The sequence below is a fragment of the Atractosteus spatula genome, chromosome 5 (genome assembly GCF_055471065.1).
Source record: "Atractosteus spatula isolate fAtrSpa1 chromosome 5, fAtrSpa1.hap1, whole genome shotgun sequence".
Classification (NCBI taxonomy): domain Eukaryota; kingdom Metazoa; phylum Chordata; class Actinopteri; order Semionotiformes; family Lepisosteidae; genus Atractosteus; species Atractosteus spatula.
Window position 1 is genome coordinate 53,787,864 of NC_142710.1, and position 14,552 is coordinate 53,802,415.

General features: G+C 35.4%; 2 protein-coding genes across 2 annotated transcripts; one reads left to right on the top strand and one right to left on the bottom strand.

Annotated features, from left to right (window-relative positions):
- Positions 1-447: 447 nt before the first annotated feature.
- On the top strand, positions 448-7,101 carry tatdn2 (TatD DNase domain containing 2). The gene is made up of 7 exons (XM_088917503.1): positions 448-612; positions 2,024-2,379; positions 2,951-3,346; positions 3,750-4,631; positions 5,098-5,225; positions 6,230-6,413; positions 6,961-7,101. The coding sequence occupies exons 1-7, from the start codon at positions 567-569 to the stop codon at positions 7,099-7,101; spliced, it is 2,133 nt and encodes a 710-aa protein (XP_088773629.1). The 5' UTR covers positions 448-566.
- A 4,713-nt stretch (positions 7,102-11,814) lies between these two features.
- ghrl (ghrelin/obestatin prepropeptide) lies at positions 11,815-13,790 on the bottom strand. Its single transcript, XM_088915803.1, has 3 exons — positions 13,680-13,790; positions 12,501-12,614; positions 11,815-11,943 (listed from the first exon to the last, which is right to left on the bottom strand). Exons 1-3 carry the CDS (start codon positions 13,788-13,790, stop codon positions 11,815-11,817), a joined length of 354 nt encoding a protein of 117 aa, XP_088771929.1.
- Between the last annotated feature and the right edge of the window lie 762 nt (positions 13,791-14,552).

Consider the following 14,552-nt stretch of genomic DNA (forward strand, 5'->3'; position numbering starts at 1 on the left):
GACAATCTTGAGATCTACAGGTTATACAAATTTAAATGTCTTAAGAAACGTGTCTGAAATCATGTTCTGCAGCAATATATTTTGGAACCACAGCAATATAATCAACTGAAGCTTTAGAATATTTATATATATATTTTTAAGTTTGGGGTTTTATACATAGAAGTATTAACTAAAAATTGTAATATACAAAATGTGGAATACTGGTGATGCATTTTTAATGATTACCGTTATACCGTGTTATTTACATAGGGTCGTGCAGTAGTTTTGCAATTAAGTAATACATTATATATTCATAGATCAAAATTAATTTTAGTTCAAACATTATGACAGTTTTTTTTGCACTTTTGCTCCCTATAATTATGATAGTGTTGTTTTGTGTATATATGTATTATACAGTATGTAAAACAAGCTCAGGCAAAAATCTCAGCTATATTAGCTAAGCGCCTATTAATCTCTATGGCGTAAATAATAGAATGTTTTTTATGGTTTATGTTTGTTTAGGAACATAAGAAAATGTTCAGTTAAGTCCAGTAATTGACGTTGTTCCGGTCCGAATCATTAACTTCATGGCAAGAGGAGGTGGGGTTCTAGCTGCAGCAGGTGAAGTTGCAGGTGAGTTAGACGGAAAACCGGTGGTGCTTGGCTTTTAAAAAAGCGTTGGGATACATTTCTAAATATTTTGATATAAATACAATATACATCGCTATTTATATTACTGATTACTCAGATTATGTAGTTTGTTGTGGTGTCGCCAGTAATTTAACACATTAAAATGTGTCAAGTGAGCGGTGAGGGCCTGATTATCAGCTATTTTGACAAGTTTTTTTCAATTGATTTTAAACGTAATGATAATACACTAATGCATACACATAAAGCACAACGTTAGGTACATAGAATGATTATACAGTAGCTGGGTGTACACCTTTTTTGAATTCGTAATGCAACGTATAATTAAATAAAATGTTGGTAACTCCTCCGTATATAGATTTCCATTTTATCTTGTGACCGTATTCCGTATGTGTTGGCGATCTAAATGTCAAGCTAGATAATTTCTTACGACAACAATTGAGAATTTATGGTATACAATATGTTTACAATCGAAATCCAAAAGACTCAGATGGTCGTACATTGGATGTTGGTTAAGATTTGTTTGCAAGTTTGCAAAAACAAGGCCTATCATACAGTTGGTTCAGTTTGAATTCCTCGCTGTGAAGAGGTTAGTGAAGCTATTAAAAATAGTGTAATGGGGTTTAAGACACTACATTATTATTAATAGACAGCTGTTACATATTTTTGTTTCTCAGCTCATCACAAATCGGTAAAACATTCAACGCAGGTTTCATTATAACTACAATTTCCTCTCATCATTTAGTTTACTGTTTACAAACTTGGGGTAAATGATTGCGGTCTATTTTAAAATACTTATACACTTGCCTTTATCAGTTAGGTTTTAGCCTTTATTTAGTTTTAGGCTTGTATCTGTATCACGAAGCAGCAGGTGGGATAGCAGGATAGCTAATTAAGTGTTTCCTTTTAAAATAGAGAATATTAAAAGTACATTATGAAAATAAAATTAGTCCCTCGATTCAATTTTGAATTGTAGTTAGGGAAAGAGAGTGGAGCAAAACTATTCAGGCTTTAATTAGGCTCCCTTACAGCACTTAAGATTATGCTTCTGTCCAGCCTTATTCAAACACCACTATTACTATAAATCTTTCTTAGTCTGGGAGATTATGGTGAGGTTATGACTTTTTTCATGAGAGTTTAGAGAAGGCTGAACATTTGTACACCTGTAGACTTATTATTTAGCAAAGACTTTATTTAATTCAGTGCAAGACACCTCTTAAAATCAGTTTTTCAAAGGCACTTTTTGTCGTGACTTAAAGCATATAGAAACATCTACAAAATCTCCCAGCGTGTGACTGAGAACTGTAAAAATCTCCATCAGGCTTATTGTCATCCTGAAAGATTTTTTTTTAACCTTGTAGAAACTGTTTCTCCTTTTTTTTATCGTTCCTCTCAGGGAACTTCAAAATGGAGTGCAGCAGAAGGAAACTGAAATCCCGGGAGTTAAAATCAGACATGCATTCACCACTAAAATACAGAAAGGGTAACACAGGTGTGGGCCAGCCTGCACTCTGGAGTGAGGATGAGACCTTCGCCCATGGAGGACCTCTTTCTCCACAGAATGTCTCCTCAGCGTCTGCTTGCTTCATGCAGCCGGAGCACATGTGCTTGGAAACCACAAGACTGGCACCAACCTCAGAACCTACGCATAAAGAAGAAGGCTGTGTCTTTTCTCTGAGTAGCACCAACAACCATACCAAATTTTGGAAGCCATTTAGACAGAATAGCCAGAAGCCTCAGTATCCTGAAAAGGTTATTTTTTTATTTATTAAAAATAGAACTTTTAAGGTATTACTCAAAATATCAGTGTACTTTGGTATTCTGTTTATAGAAATGTATACTTTTACATAATTTGGGGAAGTGTGAATCAGATATTTTCTGGTCACTACTGTACATTTAAGTATTTACATTATAGTATTTATATAAGTATTTATTAAATATTCCTGTTATTTATATGATAGTATTTATACTATATTGTGGTATTTATGTATTTTTTATAATTATTTTAACCAAAGAAACTTACATTTTTACTTGTTTATGTAACCGAATTCAAAGATATAGCTACTCCTCCATACTACAACCTGCTATTGAAAACAGCATTAAATAAAAACCAGCTAGTTTGAATATTTATGCAGAATGAGAGAGGAGAATCTTTGGAATGTTTTATCTTTCAAATAGCAGCCCGCCACAATGATAGAAATTGGGGGCAAGCCGTCTCCTACAAATATTTGTACATATCCTTGGAGTAAATGCTTATTTACATTTTCTCCTCCATACATTTTCTCTTCTTTAACACCCATTTCAATGGGTCATTTTCTTTCAGACAGAAAACCCCAAAAGAGCATGCCAGGACAAGCCTTCCACACTGACCTTCTCAGTGAAGAGAGACATAACCCTCTCACCTCGTAGAAGCAAAGAGACCAACAGATCTCCAGAGGAGGCTTCAAAGATCATATACCTTAAAGCTCTTTCTGCTGCCTTTGGGACAGATATCCATAAGAAGATAGGGAAGCAGAGGTTTTTGTCAGACAGCAGGAAGAAGATACCACTATTGAAATTGGGAGATCCAGGGTCCTCTGAACAGAGCTGCCATTCTTTTCTTCAAGGAAGGCCTCCTGAACCGGAAATAGAGGATAGTGAGGAAAAACCACTGTCTTGTATTGCATTCAGCGATACAGATTGTGAGGATAAGGCCATGGTGAAAGGAGGAAACAGAAGGGTAAGTACTGTATATGGTGATGTGAGCAGTGCATAAAAAACATTACTAATTTGCTTCCATGAGCATCTCAGTGCTGGCATAACATTATTTAACTGCATTCTAATTGAAGTTCGTTTTTCAGCATTTTGTCACCACCTGGATACCTCCCTTTAAATAGTAATAAATATTTTTAAGTATTCAGTGCTTAAAATGATTAGGACCTGTAAACCTGTACACTGTACACTAGGCTGTTTTATGCCAAAATATAAAATTAGACAGCACAGTGCTGGAGTGGTTAACTGCAGTTTTCCAGGTCCTGGTTTTGATTCCAGATTGTAGCATGTGTTTGTGTGGAGTTTAAATGTTATGTCTGTGTTATTGTGTATTTTCAACCTCTAACTTGAATTTTACCTCATCTCTCCAGTTCATCGTTCTGAAAAAAGATGAGCCTAGAGAGGCAGACTGGTCGATTGCAGAGGACGTGGTCAAGGCAGTGACCTCCCAGGAAGAGGACAGTGCTGCAGCAGATGAGCTGGAGAAACCTGTCTTTCATGATCCACTATCACTGCTAGAGTATGCAGCCCCTCCTCCAGCATCACCCTGTCACACTGAGATAGACTCCTGCAGAATCGATCACTTGCACTTTGGATCTGCATTGTTTAACCCTGAAAGTGCTTTGAACCATAATGAAGTAGTTGCCAAGCCTGATCGATTCTTTGAGCCCTTTACTGCACCAGTGTACACCCAAGTAAGCTCCTTGAGATTCTTCGACAGCCGTTCGGAGCCTTTGGATTCCACTGGCAGTAAGCCCGTAAAATATTCAGGCACTGAGGACATTTACTCTACTGAAGCCTTACATGTTTTTCGAGACAAAACCAGTAGACAAGTGTCCATGGGCGCCGAACAAGGGGATTCTTTTGATTTTGCAAATAAAAAGCTCGTACAGTGTGGCTTTATTGATACTCACTGTCATCTTGACATGCTCTACAGAAAGTTGAATTTCAAAGGAACTTTTGCTCGTTTTCGGAATCTGCACGAGAACTCTTTCCCTGCGGAGTTTGAAGGCTGCATCACTGACTTCTGCAATCCAGGCATCATGAGCATGCAACCATTGTGGGAGGATCTGCTGGGGGAAGATAAGGTCTGGGGGGCGTTTGGTTGCCACCCACACTTCGCTCGTTATTACACAGACGCCCAAGAAAGAATCATTCTGAATGCAATGCGGCACCCAAAAGCTGTTGCGTTTGGTGAGATAGGGCTGGATTACTCTTCCAAGTGCACCACGGAGGTCTTGAGACAGAAGCAGGTACAGTGAGTGCAAAATGGTACAGTTAGAGGGTTGAAATTTGTTTCACCGACAGAAAGTATAATGGTCTTCATAGCTGACAGAATATTCTTAATACTGTGCTTATTTTTATCTGAAGCAAATTGTGCTTCCATCCATGTATAAAATAGAATATTTATTCTTTTAACTTTAAAGACTTTATAACTTGTACTGTAATTATTAAACCATTGTGTGGAGTCCAAATTGATCTTCCTCAACTGATTTTTATGTTTTACTGTGCATCTGTGAAAACATCCATCGCATCAGTTTTAATAGCAAAGAAAAACAGATTAAAATGTTCCTGGTCATTTAGAAAAAAAATACCCATACTTTTCATATAGTGCTAGGTGACAAGTCACTTAAGCTTCTGATACATTATGGTTTTTGGAACATACTGTAAAAAAGGATAAGGTATTTTATTATATACTGTAGGATGCTTTTTTTATAGGTATTTGAGAGACAGTTGCGCTTGGCTGTTGCGATAAGGAAGCCGCTTGTAGTGCACTGCAGAGGTGCTGATGAGGATTTGTTTGACATCATGAAGAAGATGGTGCCTCGAGACTATAAAATACACAGGTAGGAAAACCAATGGTTTATATTCATGTAGTGGGCAGGAATGGGCAATTTTAGTCCTCTGGAGGTCTTTAACCTTAGCTGCTTAAATTGAACTAGATTTTTTTATCACAAATCAGAATACCCAGTTTTAAATCTTAATCAGCTATTAATTAAAATATACCTTATTGACAAAAACTTAAGTAGCCCAGCCCTGGCAGTAGGGAAAAAAAACATTATTGAATGGATTTATACAGGTATACACTTACTATAAAACCAGGCACAGAATTTCTGTACAGCAGTTTATGTGGGATATAATATAAATTATATCCAAAGGTTGTAACAGAGAATACCTTTTGTATTGAAACACATAATTATAACAAAGTTATAATAGAGATTTGAGAGGAAGGTTAGATCCTATCTTTGTACTTCTGCTCACTTGTTTCTTTTGTTTTTTGGTGAGGCAGCCAAAATTTCCTCAGCTAGGCGAGCTATGCCAAATATACTCTGCATATCTCATCTAATTTTTAGGGTGGTAAGTTTCCTATAGTAAAGACTGCAATGGTTTTGAATCCATAAACATTTTTGTGTCGTGGTAAGGTATTTGTTATCACACTGGAAAAGTCAGCTCTTTGCCTTGCAAAACTCATCAAATTATTCATCTCGGAATATTTGGTGGAATAGAGTTAAAGATGGAAAGATTAATGTGTTATGCGGAGGAGGGAGTACCCCCGTTCTCGTAAGACAAATTGAAATGCATCAATTATTTCCACATGAGGGGAGCTCAGGTAACTTATTTTTGACTCATCAGTCTTGATATGCGAGAAGCAGTCATGTCTGTTACTTTCAACTTTATACGAACAACAAGGCCAAAATGAAAAGAGAGTTCTGTCTCCTTTAGCATTGAAGAAAGAGCTACAGTAAATAGTATTCATACCCATAATTCAATGATTTTAAAATGGTGCTGTTTCTTTCTGATGCCAATTGAGGAAAGTGTAGGACCTCTTGATTTTTTCCCCCTGAGCCAGGCACTGCTTTACGGACAGCTATGAAGTGATTGAGCCCTTTCTCAAAGAATTTCCAAATATGTCTGTGGGCTTTACTGCTGTCCTCACCTATCCAACCGCTGTCAAGCCAAAGGAAGCTGTGAGAAAGATTCCTCTGGACAGAATCGTGGTGGAGACAGATGCCCCTTATTTCCGTCCTCAACAGGTATTTCATTCAGCAACTGTCATGACTTTCAAAGAAAGAGTTTTATTGTAATTATCTGTAGGTTTATGGAATTCTTTATTGCCTTTCCTTTTGGCACTTCACTATGTGTTTATTTTTCTTCAAAAAGCATAATTAGTTTGCTAATTGATTGGAAAGATTGGAATTAGATTCACTTCCATCACAAAAGTAAGCTACTGTATTGTGTTTTCCAATGAATGTACTGGATGTCATTGTCATTCATTTTAGTAGAGCTGTTAAATTGGATTAGTAGACATACTGTAACCTAGATTTTTACGCTGATGACAGACTATACACTTTTTTATTAACACAGTTAGACAAAGCCAAAGACTTGGTTATGAATCAACCCAGAATAGTTTCATAACAGATTATAGCCTGCATTTTTTCCTCTTGTGATTGCTTAATTTATTACTGTTAATAATAATGCATTAAATAGAACAATTAACTCTGTTAATGAACTTGTGTAGACCAGTTAAATAGATCCAAAAATAATTGCCATTCCGTATTCATATGTTCTATATCTTTTCAGGTGCTAAAAAGTGTGTGCAAGTTTTCTCACCCAGGCCTTGCCATATATACGGTGAAGGAAATTAGCATCTTGAAGGCACAGCGGCTGTCTGAAGTACTGTACACCCTGAGGCAGAACACAGACAGCTTATATGGCTTATAGAGCTTCAAGCTAATCACTGAGTTGCTAGACAAACATCAAACTGTATGTTCTATATCCTTTTACAACTGTGCAAAACAACTGTGGTAAGATCTATTTTTATAAAGCATCCAATGCAAATGTTCCTTTTCAATGTCTGTCTATAAACTGTTGGAAGAGTGTTTTTTTAATATACTGTACACTATTATAATTAGAATGGTTTATACAGTACGGTATGTGATCTATAAGGTAATCCTTTACATTTTTTTTAAATTAATGTTTGGATGATTGAACATTTTTACTATTTTTACTTTGTACGCATGTCATTAAAGCAAAAAAAAAACACTAATTCACTAATTCAAAATGTTTTTTAGCATATACAGTTTGAGAACAGTATGTCTTCTATGTTTAAGGAACACTGGTTCATCTTTTGTTAATGGAAATTAAGATTTCTGACTGTATAAGATGGTGTGAAGAGTTATAGGTGCAGGTACATGTAAATAAGTGGATTTCAATTCTGTATTTATGTCCTATCTTTTGTGGTTTTGTCTGTGCTGTGATAAAGAGGTATTTCTTTCATTTCTCGAATTGTTAGTTATTGTTCTTTTATTTCTGAGATTTGTCAAATCCAAATGTTGTCACATTATTTATAATTACTGTAGGTGAGTTGCATGAAACTGCACTTGGTAAATAAGAAATGTGGAAAATACACATTGATTGAAAACAATACACAAAATATCTTTAATTCATCTTAAACTGTGTTGGAAGTGCTTTGTGTCATAATATAAGAGAGTGATTGTTTATTTGTATTTGTATTTCAAATTTGGATTTAATTTGTGAGGGAAAAAAAATCAGAATTACACATGCATCTTGACGAAGCCTTCTAATATCTTAAAGGAAGGTTTTTTTTTGTTATGACAATAACATTTTAGAAACTGTTGCCAGCAATTCTCCATACCAAATTCAAAACACACTGTGCTTTCGTCCAGTTTTTTGACGTAAGGAATCTAAACCGTACTACATATTTTGTAGGCATATTGAAAGGATTCTGTAGTGACCAAACTTGGATGAGAGTGTAATGATTTGATTTTCAGCATCCATAATGGGCTGTTAAAACACCCTAATGAAGCCATTATATGATAAACAATATAATGGAGTCACTGGAATGTAGAGGTTTTGTGGAATATAGAGATTTTGCTTGTTTTTGGTAGATTGGAAACAACTGGAGCACCAGGTACATAATTTTTTTTTTTTCCTCATTTTCTAATAAACACCGAGTCTGCTTCAATTGCCAGGCTTGAAAGTCCAAGGTGGGAAGATCTATTCTATCATAATACATTACCTCCTGATTTCTACGTACATGTTTTCAGGCCCTTGTTCTCCTATGTGTTGAACTGTAAGAAGTCCTTTGTTAATAGCTTTCTAAATCCTGGATGTACTGTAGCAATTAGAATATGGATTAATAAATCTAACCATTTGCCAGTTTCCTCTTTTTAAGTAAGCAGTCATGCACTTTTGTTTTTAAAGATGATGAATACTGAAAAAATATTATAGATAATAAGACTGTTAAGATTGTGTATTTACAGTATGTAATCAAAGCAGTGTAGGGTGAGAATTCCCAGAGGTATTCTTCTCATTTGGACCACGCATCAATTAAATCTTGAAAACTGGTGCCATTAACCACTTGAGTGGCTGAGAACTGAAATTGCAGGTGTCTTACAAATTTTAAAGTAGTACGGTGAGATCCCAAACATTTTTTATAGATTCCATATATGGGCAAGTATTAGGGTGAAGATTTATGCCCATACTATGATATTGATAGCGTGGTGTGTATTGTTTTCCCATTTTATGCACAAAACTCTTACCTCATTAAGTACATGGAATAGCACTTGCTTTTGGTTTTCAATGTTCTTGCCAAATTTAGTGTTTAGGATATCAGTATGGGAAGATGTATGGTGGGAATTTTAACTTAGCCTAGTGACTGTATGCTAATAAAAAGGTTAGCTTCTCATTTATTTTCTCTTAAGACTTATGGTTCATTTGTTCATTAATGTCTATTCTATGTATTGTATTTAACATGTTTAGTGACATTTACCTTGTTGTTAATTTATAATCTTCTGCTTTATAAAGATTAAAGTAATGCAATTCAATTCTGACACTGTACAGTTGGATGCATGTGAAGTTACAGACAATAGCATTGACACAATGTTATACAAAATTACTCTACACTAGTTCATTTATTTTAATGAATATTAAGTGTACTTATCAGTGATACCTTTTTAGAATAAACTAAGCACTTATGCAAGCCTTTGTAAACACTATTTTTTCCCATAATTGTTTAAAAACCACAAAACATCTAACTTAATATTTAGATTTATTGGTATTACAGTACCTGTAAACAAGTAGAAAAATACTCTTAAATGCTACCATAATATTCCATCTGACATTTAGTTAAAGTATCTTGTTTTATTGTACATGCCAAGAAAACTTTGATTTTATTTTCATTTTGATGCTCTGTTTTTAAGGGTGCATTTAATCATTTCTCCATAAAGCTGACTCATCAATGCTTTATTTCTTCCCATCAATCTTTTCTCCTATCAGCCTGGGTTTTATAGCTTCAAACATTTACCATGTATCCACAGAATGTTATTTTTATATCACTCTTAAGAGTTGTTTTGTTGAGATGAAAGAGCAGGCAGCTTTTCACATGTATTGGCAATCTGAATCAAGAGTTCATCCAACCAAATTGTGTTGTTATCAGTGCATTTGCAAAGAAGCTCAGGAAGTACAGTATATCGACAGACACATATCTAACTTCATTAGCGAGAGGATTCAAAAAGCCATATTGGATGTAACAAGAATGGATTTTTTTAAATGCATTCAATAGCAAAGAGCTGTGTGAATGAAAAAAAAACGTGAGGCTTCCATTCAACGTGAGTCCATTAAGAGCGTGGATTTTTTTTAAAACTCGTGCAAGATGTTTCAAAACTCCTCATGTACTGTAGGGTCATCAGAGGGTGCCAACCCAGCTCAGAGGTATAGTACTGTGGTAATTAACCCTTACTCCTCAAGCTGTGAAGCCAAAAAGTTATTACAGCTGCAGTTTGCTATTCGTAATTAAGTTGCATGTACTGTAATTTGTTTTGAAATAGTATTGTAAAACACTACTGGACATTGTCTTCTTGGTTTTTTCTTGCCATCAGCAAATATCCTCTGTGCCATTGTTGACTTATGAGCTACCTCTACCTCTCATGTGGGGAAAATCAGGAGTGTTTCCAAAATGGATGTTTAACAGACATGTATAAGATGTATCAAAAGTCTGGATCCATCAGGAATTTTCATTCTTCCATCCATTTTCTAACCACTTTATCCAATACAGGGTCGTGAGGAGGCAGACACAGATCCACACACTCTCAACACACATACTCCTTTTTGGACTGTAGGCATCTTTAATGTTTCTTAAGATGTAAACATTGGTCCAAGAACATGCATATAAAATGTTTTCCTTTGGTGATTTAATACTGTTTGGTTTTGGGCTATTAACCACAGCTTTCAGGGATCCCAGTAGGGAAAAAGTCTAATGGTGTTACTGTAGATTTGGATTATGTGGTTGCTTTTCCACTGCACTTTGATTTCCTGTTCACCTCAGATGTTTTAGGGCAGCAGTGTATAGGTTAGAGTTCTGGATTTGTAACACGAAGGTTAAAGGTTTAAATAGAAGCATATACAGTACTTCCTATGGGTCCAGTCTTCTGATATACTGTGTATACAGTACAGTATGATATTGTTGTTATTTGGTTTCTCATCTGTAGTTTTCCATTATTATATTGGGTGCTGATGAATACAGAGAAGAATCCACTGAAACCCATCTGGAAACTCCTAAGCTATTTCATCCTTAACCTAAAATTAATGCTTAATTCAGTTCCTCGGGGGCAAATTTGAATTTATCTTGATTGCTTGCTTGCAGCTGGTGCTCTTATTAAAATCTGGAACTTCAGTTAAGAAATTGAGATGCCAAATATTGATTGAAGTATTTTTATTCTTTTTTTTTAGGTGAATGACATATAAACACAAAATAGCAATTCCATATTATCTGTTCAGAAAAGTATGAGGAATAGAAATCCAGTTGTGGCAAACTCCTCAAAAGCAGTTATTCTGAAATAAATAGAAAGAAATGCATTATTTACATAAAGATAAAAACAATTGACTCGGTTTTACCAGGAGGGAAATTAATGTTTTAGAAAGATACTGTAAATACCATGTTTTACATAGACCCTCTGAACCCATGTTCTTACACTGTAGATATTCTGTGTGTATGTGATGGAATTTTCTTATTTATTTAAGATACACCTCCCACATAATCTAATCTCGCAAAACAAAATTAGACATTTCTAACAATGTAGAGTGGAAAGTAAATTAATATCAGTTATAGAATGCTGCTGGTGTGCACTAAACCTTATGTCTTTTCCCAAAATGTTTTCTCTATTAATATTTTATTTGCATGAAAAATAATTTCAGGAAGAACAAGATTAGAGAAGAAGGAAAAATTAACAAGAAACAAAACAGAAGGGATATCTTAACATACTCCTTTAAGTAGGGTAAGTGAAGTGCAAAATATTCATTTTTTTCTCCAGATTACTGCACAGGGTCTCCGCTATAAATATTTTCTCCTTTCTAATGCAGCCATGAACATTACAAAGAAAATGTCATTTTAACCAGTTAACTTTGGCTTCCCACTTATCTCAAAGCTTGCTCACCTGTTGCATTATCTGCAAGTATGCCCTCCATGATTCTTTGCAATACATGTCCATACTCCTGGTATTCAGCTTCTGACATTGTAATTCCAATTTGGAAAGGTGTGTGGAACTGTAATGTGTAAGAACATGTGACTTCACATTTGGATGACATGTTCAGGTGCAATTTTAATTTATTTCAAATGACTTTGGAGAATTCTATACAATATTTTTCAGCTTACTCTAGTAAATTAATCACTAGATAAAACTACAGTTTGTAGTGTTATAGAAAAATAGTACACTGTCTACTTTTTCAAAATACATTTGAAGTTGTACTGTATATTAAAATGCAGTCTTCCTTTTCTTGTTGTCAAATGCTTTAATTTTTTGCTTATCTTTTATATCACATTAGGTCATAACTCTCAGATTGCAACTGAACAAAATAGTGATATTGTGCGCACACACATAGTACAATTACTTGAGAGTTTGACCTTAATTCTAATCCAGTCAACCAAATGCTAACTGTTTCTGACAAACTGTATCATCTACTGTACAGATTATTCTAACCAATGTGATGCACCTACTGTATGTAATTCTCATCCATAGTAATTATTAAGTGGTCTTACAAGAATTTTCAATTGAATTATTTTTACAGCAATAAAAAGTAGGAAAAGTCAAAGGAATGCTGACCATTATTTCCTTGCTGTCTTCCTCTTCATATAGCTGGCTTTCCAGAATATCCATAGCAGCCTCTGAATCGCGACGGCCCACTTTGTTGTTAATAGGCTTCCTTACTGGCTTTGCCTGTGGGGATCCAAATATCTTACACATAAGAAAGTTTACAGTCAAGAGGTGGCCACTTGGCCCATCAACCTTATTTGCTTGCTAGTAATTGATCTGTTGATCTCATCCAGCTGTTTCTTGAAAGTATCCTGGGGTTCAGCTGTGACAACACAGTTTAGGTAGCTTGTTGCAGACTCACACAAGCCTTGGTCAAAAAGGTCCTCCAGTTTTCAACTTAATTTAAATTCCTCCCCCCCCCCCCCCTTTGTAGTCTTCACTGTTCAAGACTAAAAAATATGTAGTTCTTTTAGCCTTTCAGTCTGGGTTAATCCTTTAAGCCTGGTAATGTACTGTATCTGGTCACTTGCAGGAATATTTATTTCGCCATGTGCTGACCAAAATTGAATGTTGTATTATGAATGCAGTATTGTAGTGTAATAAAAATGTAGTATAATTGAATGCAGTATTGCATTACTACACTTTTAACCATATCCTAGAATTCTGTTAACGTTTTTTTCATTTCGTTTCCCCAAAATGTTTAGAAAATGAAAATGATATCATATGTCAACATCAACAAGTTAAACCTTTTTATGCTCTTTAAGTTGGGTGTTTCCCACTTCATATTTATATTTTTGTTACATTTCGTTTTATCTTCCAGAATGCAATACTTTGTAGTTAATTATATGTTGTTTTCCAGGTGTTCTCCCAGTCCTGATTTTTTTTTCCTTTTGAAATTTTTTGTCCACTTTTAAGTATTTGCTAACCCTCCTATTTGGTAGTATCTGTGAACTTGACTAGTTTAAATTTAACATTGCCATCGGATAAGCAGTTTCATATTATGTTGTTTAAAAAAAAAGATTTTGCTTTTTCCTGCACTTTTTGTTTAGGCTGAGGCATCTATATCAAGTTTTTAACAATTTTGGTGTTGTTGAAAGTTGGAGAAGCAAAGCACTCTGCTGGTCATGAGCAAAAACAGAGCCAACTCTGAAGTGCAGGACAGCAAACAGGTATTTCATTAGAGTGTGCTTTAACACGTCTTGAGACAGAGCCTGAGTGTGGGATGGGGTTGGTCAGTGTTATCCCTACCTGGGGTTTTTGCGAAGGGCTGAGGAAGCTGGACCCAGCTCCTACATCTTCCACTGTAGACACCAAGATGCAGATCAGGAGGAATACAGAGACTGACGTTTTAAGCAGCATTGTGAAAGTTCAGAGATCTCGCCTTTACAAAGGTAAAATAAAAAATAATAATTAACGGGGACCATACCGAATAAAAATACAATTTCTATTTTAAAGAGAAAGAACATTCTTCTGTCTACATTTAACTTTTGCTGGTATCTAGACCCTTTCTGACAATAAATTTAAAATCTTTATCCATTGTGATGTAATGATTCAAAGCTACCGTTAATTGATATATACACTGTATTTGTATTATAACATTAAATCAGAAGCTGAAAACTGATGTCCCTAAGTATGTTCAGTTCCCCTGAATGTTTATGTGGTAGTTACTGTATACCTCCATCCATCAAACCACCCATTTTCTAACCACTTCTTCCAGTTGAGTGTCACTGGGGAGCCAGAGCCTATCCCAACAAGCAATAACACAAACCTGGACAGGATGCTAGTCCATCGCAGAACAGACACACGGACACAACCACAACGACACACACACTCACACCTAGAGCCAATTTTCCCAGAAGCCAGTTAACCTACTTTTATGTTTTTGGACCATGGGAGGAAACTGGAGCACCCAGATGAAATCCATGTGTACACAGACATACAAACTCCACATACTGTAGATAGCACTCAGGTTTGGAAATTAACCCAGGGCCCCTGCACTGCATGGCAGCAATGATAACTACTATGCCACCTTGTATTCTAATTCTACATGTATTTATTTTTCTATTCTGCATATTGTACATAACCAAATTTCCTAATTTTACATGGCTCCAATAAGACTCT

Bases quoted from the DNA above. Each gene is read 5' to 3' on its own strand.
- ghrl (XM_088915803.1), bottom strand. From the start codon at position 13,790: ATGCTGCTTAAAACGTCAGTCTCTGTATTCCTCCTGATCTGCATCTTG. The intron at 12,615-13,679 runs GTAGGGATAACA...GGATCCCCACAG, and splicing joins GCCCTTCGCAAAAACCCCAG to GCAAAGCCAGTAAGGAAGCC. The intron at 11,944-12,500 runs GTCAGCATTCCT...TACACATTACAG, and splicing joins AAGACAGCAAGGAAATAATG to TTCCACACACCTTTCCAAAT.
- tatdn2 (XM_088917503.1), top strand. From the start codon at position 567: ATGGCAAGAGGAGGTGGGGTTCTAGCTGCAGCAGGTGAAGTTGCAG. The intron at 613-2,023 runs GTGAGTTAGACG...CGTTCCTCTCAG, and splicing joins TGCAGCAGGTGAAGTTGCAG to GGAACTTCAAAATGGAGTGC. The intron at 5,226-6,229 runs GTAGGAAAACCA...CCCCTGAGCCAG, and splicing joins CGAGACTATAAAATACACAG to GCACTGCTTTACGGACAGCT.